Source organism: Coptis chinensis, chromosome 1, assembly GCF_015680905.1.
Source record: "Coptis chinensis isolate HL-2020 chromosome 1, ASM1568090v1, whole genome shotgun sequence".
Classification (NCBI taxonomy): domain Eukaryota; kingdom Viridiplantae; phylum Streptophyta; class Magnoliopsida; order Ranunculales; family Ranunculaceae; genus Coptis; species Coptis chinensis.
Window position 1 is genome coordinate 22851093 of NC_141456.1, and position 14527 is coordinate 22865619.

Here is a 14527-nt window from a genome sequence, read left to right on the forward strand (position 1 = left end):
ACAACCACATTAGTGCAACACAACACACCATAGAGATGGCTGAGATGAAGGAGAATCAGAAAGAGGTCGAAACAGCAATGGTAGCATTGGGAGTAGTTCTTCTAATTGCAGGAGTGAAGCATGGATTAACAACTTTGGTAGAACAATGGCGTGCATTAGTGTTCCTATTGCTCAACCTCCTCCTCTTAAGTATCCTCTTTTACATCTATTCGTTTCAACTCCACCAAAGCCAAAACTAGCAACACTAGCACTAACACCGAGAAGAAGGAAAAGGGTAAGAAGAATGTGGAGAGTAAGAGATGTAGCAGCAGTACTTGGCCAGTGCAAGTTGAGGACCTTTTCAAGATTGAAGAAACTGTTCCTATGTTGCCTCACGAGGATGAAAGAAACGACATTGTTGTGGTTGATAGTGATGATATTGATGAGCCTGAAGTGTCTAAGGAAGAACTTAATGCTAGAGTTGAATCTTTTATTATGACGTTTAGACAACAATTAGCATTAGATGCAAAGGAAAGAAGACAGGCTTTCTCATCAGTTGCGTCAAATGGAAGTTCAATGTGAGACAAGCTAGCAAGATTAGGGAGAAACCTTCATGACAAGCTACTGAACTCCTCCCAAATTAGATTACTTTATTTTTTAATTTTTAAATGAAGGTATTCAATATCTTAATGAACCAGTTTCTATGTATGTTTGACTTGATATCTGGTGAGTGGTGACTTTTGTAATTGAGAGTTGAGACAACAGTCCTCTCTTTCTTCTGTTGAACAACTCATCTGGATTGCTCTCAACAGGGGTAGCCTCTGAGAACAGCAGCCTAGTGGTTCTAGTCTTCTAGATTTATGGGGCTTCACCTAAGACTAAAAACATGTAAAATGGGGAAGATCTAGAAACTGCTGCATATCTTGAAAACGCATTCAATTTAAAAATCAATTAATATGTGATTTATGACTGCGTAGTAAATGAGATACTCAGAGAGTCAGAGTTCGAACATGATCTGTTTTTGGCTCACTCAAGTTAAGTTCGTCGAGCTTGAATTATTGAACCCTAGCTCTTCATAGTTAATCCGTGAGCGGAGCGAACATTTTGGGAGAAGAGGGTAAGGTGGCCCAAAATGTTACTTGGTTGGTTTCTGTCTGTCCTCATCTTCTCCTATTCATCCCTCTCCCTCTCAATCTCCGCTCCTCTCTCCCTCTCAATCTCCGCTCCTCTCTCTCCGCTCACGCCCCACTGCTATGCAGTTTACTAGTACAATATTGAGCCTGTACAATTCTAAATTTCATTACCACAAGTCATACAATCCATAGACCATAGACCATAGTCCATAGTCCATAGTCCATACAATGGTAAATTACTTGTTACCTGTTTATCCCAAAAAAACTGGAAACTGGAGTAGTACTCACAGGGCTTGGAGTATGGGCACAGGTCTAAACCAAAAGGTCCAAGAACAACCAAATAGCATAATCAGCCCATTAACAGCACTTTAATATGAGGAGTGAGGAGCAATCAACAATCATATTCTTATCTTATTTTGATGGAAACGTCCCGCCTTCTCCGACCAATTCTCTTATCCTTAAAAAAACGCCACTACTTCCATCCCACTCTCCACACTTCCATTCCACTCTCCATCAAAGCAGATTTCCAGAAGAGTTACAAAGGCCCAAAGCCCAAGAAAGAGTGGATAGCTGACTGGGTTACTAAAAACGATGACACTGTTCGTAGCTTGCCTATATACGTTGGTGGTTTCTCACTTTTAGCTGTTCTTTTTAACCGCACTGTTTCCGGCATTGCCCCTGTCGCTGACGCCAGTAGGTAACTAAATCTTTCATTTCATTGTCTAGATTAGTAATACTGCATTTTATCACATTTGGTAAACCATTTGAAACAATGTCATTGTTGTGCAATAGGAATATGCTAACAATATTGACATTTGATCACATAAGTTGCCCCGTGCTGAGGACTAGCTGACTAGCCATGAGTAAAATGGTCAGGTAGTAATAAGTAGCATAAGCATATACTTGAACAATCAAAGACCATGGGCGATTAGTTATAAAAATGTCAATGTCTCTTGCTTACAAAATCTTATTACTACATTATGGCCACATAATCACATGTTAAACCAGATTTCTCATTTTTGTAACACACTTTGTTTATATCTATGTCTGGCAGTTCTCAGTCCAGAGCAGATTTGTTGACACTTGGACTAGCGGTTACTAATATTCTTACTGGATTAGTGTGGCTTTCTATACGACCAAAATCAATATCTGCGGTGATTATCTGTGCCGGATGTACTGTATCTTTCTTCCAGAATTGAGTTTTATAGATGAGTAGATGACCAATGGTGCTTATAAAATTTTCAGGTGAATCCTCAAGGTGTTGAATGTCGGAGGATAAATTCTGACCTTCCTGAAGTTGTTGTGTCCGAGTTACTTTGGTACGTTATGTATTTTCCATTTGCTATGTTCTGTATTTTTCATTTTATGTTTTTTTGCTCTCGATAAAGTAGGTCAAGTGAACTCAGAATTACACAATGAAAAACTAAAGGGAAAGAATACAGCTAACTAGCCAAGCAAACACAAATGGTTCACAATTTATCACCACAATCAGTTCCATCTAGCGATAAATATTCTACATTAGAAAAAGGGGGGTGACAGAATGAATTAGATGATAACTAATACAACATTTTATGCTATCGTTGTTCTTATTGAGGACTTGGGGTTAGATTATTTCTTAGCCTTTTTTAATCTCTATTTGTGGACTAGTATGTCTTCAACTGTCTAGAAATGATCTACTAACTCACAATATGTAATGTGTGACTATTGTTTATATGCCTCTTTAAGTTTACATCTAGTGCATAAGTCTAGGTTTTGAAAGTTGAATATAAATTGAAGGTCTGCTCTTTTTCATATAATGCAGTGTGGCGAAATCATTAAGCATCCTGAAAGCATATAGGTTTAAGATGGACTAAATTTGATATTGATGAAGTGCTCAGAGAAACTTAAAAAGAAGACATTGTATGCGTGCTAAAATACTATTCACATCCGTCTGGAACTCAACAATATGATTGATATTTCTATTGTATTTCATTGAATGGTACAAACTTTAAGTGATTAAGTAGTTAATCTCTCTGTGTGTTCTAGATGTAATAGTTCCTATATTCTTAAATGATTATCAGGCTCTGGGAATCTCTGTCAGCTGTGACATGCTGCAGGTCGTTAGTAGTGGTTTACCAAAGCAGCTGTATACTTCAAATTGGGATTGCAGCTGAATCTTCTACAGACGTGGATGATGCTATGGTTGTCGATGCCACTACTTTGATGCAAGGATCCCTGTATCAAGGTGTTCTGAAATCTGGAGCACGTAAGTAAATTATGCCTTTTTATCTGTTTACAAGCACTGGCTACTTCTGGCCTCATGAATCACAATGTTGATTCAACGATTTGTCTAGCTATTCTCTGCAGAAAGTTACCTGGCTAACCTTTCACTATATCCTGGAAGATCTCAACTGCCATTTTTACCTGGAAATACACAGGTATCTAGATATTTTCCTCTTGCTCTTTTCATATTAATGGCGGGAAAGCTACAATGGATTCTCTTCATACTTATGCTTCTGTTAACGCACCAAACTAAATAAAGAAAGTGCTACATAAAAGTGATTGGAAATCCAGATATCTTTAACATTCTGCTAATACCTCTCTTGTGGTTTTATGTTTGCATTTGCATCTCAGTTTTCAGAAAATATATACTTCGCTTCGATAGCGTAATTTCCACATTTTTTGGTTATTGTCTGAAACTTCTTAACTTTTGAAGATCAATAATGTTATAAATGACTTAATGATTGTGTAGGGCACATCATTTTATTTAAGTAAAGATTTGACTGTTCTATATTTGAAATCAAAAATAAATTATGAAGACAACAACAGAACCACGTATTTTTACATTTCTCTTGCTACGATGTCATTGTCATCAACATAACACTGCTCAGATCTGCTCTCTCTCCTTACGTATTTACACCAAATTGTGTCCCTTTTTGTTTCCTTGTAGAGCCCTCACTCACATCAGTTGCCCATTTTCCATTTTAAAACCAGATAAGATGAACAAGAAAGGTGTAGTATCTTGGTTTACCGTCTTTTTCTTGTTATTTTTCATGTTTTCAGTTTACAATTCTTTTCACATTTTAGATAAACTTTTAAGATGCTGATAATTGTTAACTAAGTACCTAACCCAATTTCAAGCAGAAATCATTGCTTAGGTTCACTTGCATTCTCCTTGCTTTAGTGTTATAGCAGTGAAATATTGTGTGGACCTCTTACTTTCTTAAGTTTTCTCTAAACTCCTTGTAGCTATTAACATGGTTCATGCATAAGTGCCTTATGCTTCACACTAAGCATTAGCATCTAATCATCTACAGAAACTTCATTGTCTTAAAATAAGAAATAGTCATTGTTGGCAATTCAATCATTATGTCATTCTCTGGTAGACTGGTAGTCTGTTTCTTCTTTCTCTCTTTTTTCCTCGTTTTAGAAAGATACCTGATAAAGTGTTTATGTATACATAGGCAGTCATTTTGCAGCCACTTGGAGATAAAGGGATTGCAGTAATTGGAGGTGATACAGTTAGAGGCTTCACAAGTGCTGATCAGGTGCCTTTGTTTGTTTCCCCAATCTTAATCTTTTCTTGTTTACTTGTGGCATAGAAACTGATAGGTTCTGACCTAGGTTACATTGACACTCCGTGTCGGACACGGATAAGAATTGTCGGACCACGGCAAAATACCAAAATTCGAGATAAATTACATGCAATATGTGTCCGACACGGACACGTGGATACGTATCCGACACAGATTTTTTTCAAAATATGGCGTGTCCATGTAACCTAGGTTCTGACAGATGTGTGCTTTACGTTATATTCATCAGTTTGTGTTAGGAATATTGTCTCATGTGGTTATGCCAAGTGAACTTCTAAACGTTTTCTTCCTGCATTTCATGATAGCATTTTTACTACGGTTCTGCTCTTTGATTTGCTACCACTCGTCTTGTTAAACTAATTACGCCAAGGGCCCTGGCAGCTTCAGTTATCCTGATTAAAAAGGGAGTTATGCTGCATGTGCATTTGATGTACTCACCTATATTGGTGAAAACCATGTCTTCTATTATCTTTTGATACCCCACTTGGGTTTTATGTTACAGGCATGGATCACATTGTTTGCTGATAAATTGGATGCTACATTGTTGAAATTTGAATCTGAGATTAGAGTGGCTGTTCAAGACAAAGTTCAGGCATAATCATCAGAGGGACATCACTGCTTGGCTATTGATAGAGGGTGTAGCCTGGTTATTTATCATGTATGAGGAAGCTTGTAGGTGCAGAATGACTGTGCTTTCTATTCACATTATCAGAATATATCAAGTTGCTTTGACGGTGATCTTGCTGGACACAAGTAAAGGGACAGCTTAGTATTTACATTGTCAGTGTTCCCGGATTTATTTGTTGGAAAGCTCAGAGAATGTAGAAAATGAAGTTTCTCCAATTTGACCTGCTTATTCTTGGATGACTACGCCTTCGGGGGTGGGGAGACCCTTGTATCATACCAATAGTTTATTGGTTGTAGATATGAAATATCTTACCGTAGAAGTACATCAGGGATTGACGGGAGGAAAAGAAAAGCAATTAGAGAAGCGTAATTATTGACGGTTGTCTCATTGGTTATTACTCTGACACTATCTTGTATCCATAATATAGACGTATTCAGCAAATGGACTACCACGGCCAGCTGACCAGCCAAAATTTACTTGGGATCGTTTGTGGGAGGCTCTTAAAATCGTCTGAATGCTTTATGTGATGGTTCTGGTGTGATACATGCGGCGTGACTTTTTTTTTGCCTAACTTAACAATCAATTACCGTGATAGTGGCTCATAGAAATTGGATGATCTGAACTATCCTACAAATAAATGGCTCATAACAATTGTTTTCTTTGTGTCCTGAAGTATCCTACAATAAATTTCAATTCAGAGACTTAATCTTGCAACTTGGTTTTGCTGCAGTTTACAATTGGTATTGGAGAAGAAGGCATGATCATCACAAACTTGTGGATTATTTTCTCTGACGTTCCGATTTCGTTTTTATAATAGGAATATAGAAAGTTTATAATATGGTTTAAACAAAAACCAGGAGAATGTACAATGTGGTATGATAGAGTTTTGAAGTTTCGAACATTATTTCATTTAGCTATTTTACTTTTGTTTTTTCTTTGTCTATACAAATAAGCTATTCAAAAATGTAACTACGTCATTTTCTTCAATCAAATAAAGTTATTCATGTTACCCAACGTCAAAATTACACTCTTTTTTTCTTCGAGTTCTTCATTTTTCTTTCTAGTTTTTTCTTTTAGCCATCTTTTTTCCTAGTTTAATCCTGAGTATAAGCTCTATTTCACCAAAAGTTGTTTCTTCTCCCAAATCACATGTTTCAATCATCAAAGTTGTTAGTTCAAGATTAAGTTCATCATCATCATTCATCAACAATCAATTAATCAATCTACAATCAAGTATGAGGCAACATTCCAAACAAGGTGACATTTTTTTTTTCTTCAGTTCGCACTGTAAATTAGGATTATTTTTTAGTCTTTATAGCATATAGTTATTAGCTTTTAAATAATTTAGCGAAAATCATCCAACATGGTAATAAAATTTCAAGCTTTTTTCATTCACCTATCTCAAAACATTACACCTCAATAAAAGTAATTAAGGCTGGTTTTACCAGGCGAGCGTGAGTGCCTAACACCTTCTCACATCGTACCTTGACTCCCGAACCCAATAATCATCTAATTTTGAGGGCTAGTTCTTCACATAGGTTTTACTCAATTTTTCCTTAATAAAGTTAGTGGCGACTCTAAAATCAATTGCATAGACCGAGATACACATTTTTGTGTGTACATGTATGAAGGGTTAGTTACTGAAAATGAGAATGTAGATGACGATCTCTCAAAGAGTGAATTTGAGTTGTTTGGAGATACTTATATAGGGGCTCCAACACTTGCATTGCCTAATAGCACATCAAAGTATGCAACGCCTTTTGAGAATCAGTAGACCACTGTGAAGCCAAAAAGAAACAAAATGATCCAAGAGCGTTCTTCAGAGAAAATAGAGTCTACACTTACAATGATGAAGAAAGTAAAGTTGTTAATCAAAAACAAAAAGATGAGATATCTTGAGGACTACACAAAAGAGTTTTGGAATAACACATTGGGACTCACTTATGTGTGTTGTGCTTGCGAAAGTTTCTTTTTGTAGCTATGAGAAAGCGCAGATTCATCTTAGGAAATATCATCCTAGGATTGTTAAGAAAATTATGACTAGGAAATAGGATTCATATCTCTACTTTCTTAGGGTTCGATTGTAGCATGTCTAGTAAAATTAGGTGTGTTATGTCTTGAAGCCTGCCGATATTGCATCTTTGTGTGCCTCCTTTTAATGATCCAACTCTTACTATTAGGGAGGCTTGCAAGGTTTATCCATTTGCAATAAAAACCGGTAGTGATCTGCCTTAACCCCATAAACTTTTCAAAAAATAATTTAGTGTTACATTTCTTTCATTTAAGAATTGCTTGAAGCATATGCAGCAGACCCTATCCCTATAGGCACCCTGTCCCTCATGGTTGATGACAAGGTAAGTTTTTCCAACAACTTGCATATTTGAAAGGCACAAAATCACACTTCGGTTGAGGGACAAGATGCCATCCCGCACAGAGTCATGCATAGGTCGACGAGAAGTACGTCAATTTTTCACTTCATAATACAAATTTTCTTCAAAATAATATATAAACACATAATCACTGGTTGAATATCCCTTTTTGATATTAAATCGGCGCTCAGCGTCCTAATGACATTACTCTTGTAGCAACTCCTAGTCATACATCAAGCCACCTCAGTATTCCGGTTTAGTTTTTTCACTTTGTTTACTACTAGATTAAAAAATGGAGAATATTACAATTTTTTTTCACCAAAAAAAGAGTATCACAATTATCAAAACTGAAAGAAAAGGAAAACGAAAACCTACTACATTCATCATTTCATATAGCGCTTGAAAAACTAAGTAGCCTTGTTTGATGAAAAATAAAAATAAAAGAATCATCGTTATTGTGTGTGTATTTTCTTTTCTTGCATGATTGTCAACCAATAAAATTGTGATAAAGGCTAATGCAAATTGCACTGCCCTTTTGCTTTTCTTATATAAATCATCCTCCAATTTGGTAATATTCTTACAACTAATATCAACAAATATATTTCTATCTCATTTTATTTTTGGCAAAAAAAAAAGCAAACCCTCTTGTTTTTCCAATATTTTAGGCCTTAATATGTTAAACAATTGGGAAATTGGAGAAAACTAAAACACATATTGTATGGACATGTTTATCGGGTTGGGTGAGTTATTTTGATTGATTTCCTTTTTCATACAGCATGCAAATGGTTGAGTTGCATCGATAGCAAGTGAAGATTCTAAAACTTGAAATGAGAGAAGATGAAATTTCATAGAAAGACACAACAAAATTGCCAAGACTAACATTTGGAGTTGTTGAGGCCGTGTAGATAGCTAGACATTGTTAATCTTGCAATCAATCTCCATTTGAACAATTGAACATCCCACACTAGATTAATCGATTGTTGATGTGTTGTTAAGGAAGTTAACTTTTAGAATAAAAATTGAGTCATGCACAATACAAGTGAGTTTTAAAAGTTAGCGAAAAAAAAAGTGAGTTTTAAATATAATACAAATTTTTACTTTTTTTTTCCGGTAAATAATGATTTTTTTTCTTTTCAATAAAATAAATAAATTTTTTAAAAGAATTTTCTTAAATCATGCTCCATTTTGTTGAAATTTAAATCATCTATCAAATATTAACAGTAGACTACGAAATATATAGTACAAGTAATTATATTTATCCAAATCACATAGAATCTAATAATATTAATGGTCTAGCTAGATTTCATCTACATGAACATTATATGAATCACAACAAGGACTGTCTAACGGTGTATGCATGATAGGTTTCAGTTGGCCGATCTCTTCAATAAAAGTAAGATCTTACTTCTATTGACCAACTAGTTTTGCAACCCTATCTGTAGCATAGTACAAAATATCAGGATATGGGTATTTATCGATATTCAATTTTGGATATGTATCGTGGATATATTCTCCTCTTTGGGGATATTTGACATTGTTTCACATGCAAATATCGACAAATATCGTAGATATTGTGGATATTTTTTGATATATCATGATACATTATTTATATTTATTTGAAATATAATGGTAAATATTAAATAAAATTGTTATATACATAAAATATCGCCAAATATCTCCAAATATCGCAAAATATCTTCAAATATCACAAATATCGCAAATATCGTTAAAATATCACCGATATTTGCAGTTGTATATATCTCTAAACGTATCGCGATATTTATATATCTTTTTCCGAAATCGGATAGATATCTCAAAATATCGCGATATATCGGGATATTTTGTACTATGATCTGTAGTGTGTCTAACTTTTCAATTAGTTGTTTGAGTGAGAATAATACTCACACGCACAAAGGAGAGAGAAAGAGAAAATAAAGTGAGAAGAGATGGCGTGGATCATTGATCGAGTAGGTTTAGAGTAATAAAATTAAAAAAAATCATTGTTATGTGTGCATGTGTTTTGCCTTCTTGCATGATTGATACATATCAGCCAATAGTCGTGGTATATACTCATGCAAATTACATTGTTTCTCTTTTATGTGTTGTATAAATAATCCTTTAAGTCGTTATTTTCTTACAATTACATCAATGAACAAAATATAAATCACCTTTCATCTCATTTTATTGTGGCAAATTAGAAAAAATAAAAGAAGAAAATTTATGAGGTATTGGAGAGAACTAAAATACATGCTTGATGGACATTTTTATCAGATTTATTCTACGTAGAAAGAATGGGTGAGTTTCACAAAAAATAAAGACATTTTTTATCATACATTTAGAAACAATAAAATTTCATAGAAGGCCGTAACAAGACATGAAGAAGATGGCTGAAATGTTGAGGTTGTTTGTAGACAAAATGTCAGTTGTTTCATCCAGACAAACTTCAAATATTTTCGTTCTTGCTTGATATTTTGGTGCTTTTTTTTAGTAATAGACAAAAGAAGTTTCACACAAAGTATTAATCAAATAGCCATCATCAGCTACGGAATGTTGGACTAATGATTTGGGGCAGTTGAACAAATCAAAATACATATAGGTACAATAAATAAATATATAAAATGCACAGAATTAACATTTTTGAATATTTTTCAATCAAATAGATATAGTTTTTAAATGAAATTGTTAAAAAAAAAAAAGGTGAAAGTTATGAATAGGTAAAATAAAAGTCACATAGTCAAATCATCAATAAACATTAATAATCAGATCGAGGAACATCCGTCGGTATACATGACAGTCTGGGATCGGATCCTATATTTGATCTGTTTCGTTAAAACCAACCACGTCTTTGATTTCTTGATTTTTTGAGTATAACAGTCGGCACACACAACACAGAGACAGAACTAGAGAAGAGAGAAAAGAAAGTGAGAAGAGATGAGTGGGGCAGCAAGTAAAGTAGGTGACTGGGCATTCAAGGCGTTCACTGGCGGACTAGGTGTAGTCACAATATATCTCACCGCTACTTTCTCTGTTAATGTCTACCGTGGCCTCTCTTGGCACAACGCCCAACAGGTACCCAACCACCCCTTTTTATTTATTTCCCGATATTTCGAACCGTAGCTCCAAAATTTAAAATCCCCTTTCATTTTGCATGAACTTTCTGAAACTTCTGCTGCAATATAAGCAAATAAGTAATCCTTATTCAGTTGTTTTCTTCAGTTTGATTTCTATTTTTTTGTTATTAATTGCATTTGCTGCAAAAGTGCAAAGTGATTTACGGCTATCCTTCATGGATGCCACATGATGATTGAGGAGAACCAATTACAATTACTTTGGGCAAAGGCTTTGGCCTTTGGGTAATTCTATGTAGGAATGCAAATTTGTCTGGTAGTACTGAAAAGGTTTACCTCCTCTCCTATCAATCTTTTTAGAAAGTAATCGAGAAGTAGATAGACACGGTGATAAAGATTAAAGATATAAGCTTTGTATTTGAATGCATCCACCCCTTCCCCGAACAGTGGGTTTTTAGTACATGCTTAATGCTACTTTCACTTTGTGCATCTTTGTTTGCTCAGTCTCGTCAACATTGGTGTGCAATGCACTGGTTTTACCGAGCTTTTAAGTTCATTGCTGTGTTTTAAACATGTTTGGTTCTGTTTTTGGAAGGGTGTAGTCCATGTTTTCTATTTCGTTATTGTTAAATATATCTGAGATATTGTTATTTTTTGGTATAGAAGAGAGAGGCTCTGTAGTTTCACTGACCTTAACTAGGAAACTTCTACTCTGGTATATCATTTCCTGGTGACTTGCAGTATAACATCTCCGCTGCATCTTCAAGCTCTGTTATATCATTTTCTGGTGACATGAAGTATATCTCTGCTGCATTAGTTGCGCCAGATTCTGACTTAAGTTTGCAATGTTTTCTTTTTCAGAAACTTGGTGAAGGGGAGTCTCAACATCAAAGTCGATAAGAGGAGTTTCTTCTATGGCATTCCAGTTTTCCGTTGTTTCTTTTTCTTTATTTGTTGGAATGTAACCCTATCTGCTGCATTCTTTTTCAATTTTGATTGATGGGATTGCATTAGGAATTTAGGACATAGATAAATGGCTCCCAACTGGAATATTTGCCTGAAATACTTGTACTATGATTATCTAGCTTCATTGGAAGTTTATTGTATGTGGTTTTGATTACGCTTTCACAGTTAACCACTCATTCAATTTAGTCTTCTATTACTCTCTACTCAATTTGTTGGTTGACCGTGAGTTTCCCGGATGAGCTGACTTATAATCTTGTAAGTAGATGTAATACATATCCATGAACGAGAATCATATCTAAACTTCATGTCCCAAGTTGAGCTGATATGTTTTGAATCTAAGTGTACTGTAACAATGGCATATAATTGGAAGCAAATGTTTAATAGGCATTTCAGCCAAAAATCTGTGGTATCTGCAGTATTACATTTCTTTGCTATGCATCTCTAAATCTAGAAAATCTTCTGGATATCTATGTTGAGCAATTAAAACACAAGAATGGCTGTTTTACAAGCCCTGTATATGGGCAGCTTAGCTTCAGCCCCAAGAATTAGATTAGAGGTACCTCCCAGGGCAGCATCCCAGTGATAGGATCGGCCAAGTTAGAGATAATGAAGTCCCTAAGCCCGGTGTCCCAGACCTCGCAAAACTGGAGGGGCCAGTTGGGAGGCTCAATGGCTTCAGTTCCAAGTCCGGGTGCCCTGTCCTTTGATCCTTCATTCTGGTTCTCTTTCCAGTCAGTAACATAGGTGGCAACCCTTCGAAAAAATTTGGTTCTGAATGATTCCCACACCTGATACTTATAGTGGTTTATAACGATGGTGCTTTGTGGCGAATTAAGGTACCTGTACCCACTCCTCAAGTGGAAGTGGTGAACTACGTTCAGTAGTGTACTGTCGAGAGCATCTAGTCGCACAATAGACTTGTGCCTCTCTGGGCTCTGTAGCCTACAAGTGTACCCTACCATAACTCCCTGTGAAGGAGGTAGGCTTAACCCCGAAGGTCCAAAGCTGTGGCAAACGGTCCGAATCTCCCTATTGTTTTGAAGATGAAAATTTTGCAACCAAGGACCGGAGAGAATGACGACCTGGGTAACCCAAGTTAATTTTCTTCAGGCGATTAGCAGTGGGTAATGGGAAGTAGAAGAATTCATCGACATCCATAAACGCCACCCATTTGCATTCACGTCTTGCCTTCAGTATGCAATGCGAAAACCCTGCTTCTTGGCTTTTGATCCATGGCCATACATGTCTGCTAACATTGAACTTTTCTTGATTGAGCTCTTCAATTACTTTCTCTATGCCATCGTTGCTATTATTATCATAGATGAACCAACGCTCCACGCCAAGCCAGGCATGATATACTATCCATTCACGTAAAGAGGTGGCCTGATTCCACAACATGGTACACGCACAAAGCTCATACTTGTTCTTGGCTTGTTCTTCAGAATGGATTATCTTTGCAACAGAAGGGATTGCAGGATCATACCTAATGGCTTCTCCTCGACCTCTACTTCCAACAACATCCCTGTGACCAGGATGGGAAGCAATACTGATAGAGACTCCAAGTCCATGAGCCATGGTAGGGTATTTTTTAAGGCTAAGAGGCAATGAACACCTAATAATTTCCTGCGCAGCAGTAACAGCATTAGTGTTAAGTGCATATTTTCCACTCTTTTCTGAATCATTCCAATCGAAGTGGCAGCTAAATTGCGCAGGATCAGATACTCGATCTGGCCGTAAATTCAATCCTTTAACAAACACCACTGCTGTCTCCCCATCCAAAGCCGCCGCGTATACCAACATTTCCCATGAGTGAACTGTTTGATTTACCAATACCAAATTATTAACCCCATCCTTTCTTCTTATAACGCGCTTTCTCAGCTGAACCATAGCAGAGTAGTTAGACGGCGGAAGTGGGCAGCGTGCAATTGACTGTAACTCATTGTATTCGTCTACTGATAACACTGGGAGTGCCACTAGTTTCCCACTATCTCCAAACTCAAAAGACGAATTAGTCCATCCTTGGCGATAAATACAATCTAATCCCCCATGAAGATTCAACCAAGATAGCCTACTTCTCTTTGATACAAGCAACAATACATGGTCTGGAAACAGCACCCAATCCTCCACTCTCACTGGACACAACTCTAAACTACTAGCTAACGATACCGATGTCGAGCGAAAGACCCCAAGGACAGACTTAAACAAGAAATCTGATTCAAATGTGAAACCATTGAAAAAGAGAAAGAATAGTAAAAAGAGGAAAAGTATACAACACCTTACAAAATAGTAGTATGAAGAGGTGATGAAGTAGGGTGGTTTGAGGAAACGCTGTTTTCTTTTCCGGCGCTGTTGGTCAGATTGCATTCTGACTGAAAAAGTGTGTACAAGGTCAGATCTAAGATTCCATGCTACTGAGTGTAAGTACACTGTAACTATTAGTGCAGTAAATGCATAGTGAGTAGAAGAGTGTCTTGGAGAAGTGAGTCCAAGGTATTGGTGTTTGTTTATTATTTTATTTTGGTAAAGTTGTTGATTCTTGTCTTGGTCACTTTATCATCTTTTTATTGGTGCGCTGGAATTGTCTCCAACACCTTTGTTGGCTCATCTTTTGTAGTTTTCGCACACCTGGGCGTTAGTTCAAGATTAGTTGTCGACTTAATTATCGACTTTCAAATTTCGGTGTAATAGTGACATGCCAACTATACTAACACTGTGTGTCGCGCTAATTTCTCAGAATTCGACAAATATCGTTATTGTACAGTGAGTTGAGCCGTTGAGGTATAAGGTAATGTATGTTGGATAAGCAAAATTG

General features: G+C 36.3%; 2 protein-coding genes and 1 pseudogene across 4 annotated transcripts; 2 read left to right on the forward strand and 1 right to left on the reverse strand.

Annotated features, from left to right (window-relative positions):
• On the forward strand, nt 1–703 carry LOC147522966 (Putative membrane lipoprotein). Its single transcript, XM_086596282.1, is given in 2 exon segments — nt 1–197; nt 199–703. Coding segments are annotated over 2 exon segments (525 nt in total). The 5' UTR covers nt 1–35; the 3' UTR covers nt 562–703.
• A 611-nt stretch (nt 704–1314) lies between these two features.
• On the forward strand, nt 1315–5975 carry LOC147522967 (protein COFACTOR ASSEMBLY OF COMPLEX C SUBUNIT B CCB4, chloroplastic-like). Of its 2 annotated transcripts, none has more exons than XM_086596286.1 (7): nt 1315–1809; nt 2167–2266; nt 2358–2431; nt 3173–3357; nt 3459–3529; nt 4556–4639; nt 5187–5975. In XM_086596286.1, the coding sequence occupies exons 1-7, from the start codon at nt 1532–1534 to the stop codon at nt 5280–5282; spliced, it is 888 nt and encodes a 295-aa protein (XP_086452412.1). In that variant the 5' UTR covers nt 1315–1531; the 3' UTR covers nt 5283–5975. The 2 variants fall into 2 exon arrangements, with proteins under 2 accessions (XP_086452412.1, XP_086452416.1); XM_086596290.1 differs by having other exon boundaries at nt 1334–1809; nt 3209–3357.
• Nucleotides 5976–12075: 6100 nt separating this feature from the next.
• On the reverse strand, nt 12076–14248 carry LOC147522968 (glycosyltransferase family 92 protein RCOM_0530710 pseudogene; annotated as a pseudogene). The gene has a single exon (XR_015215354.1). The product of XR_015215354.1 is annotated as a glycosyltransferase family 92 protein RCOM_0530710 pseudogene (transcript).
• Between the last annotated feature and the right edge of the window lie 279 nt (nt 14249–14527).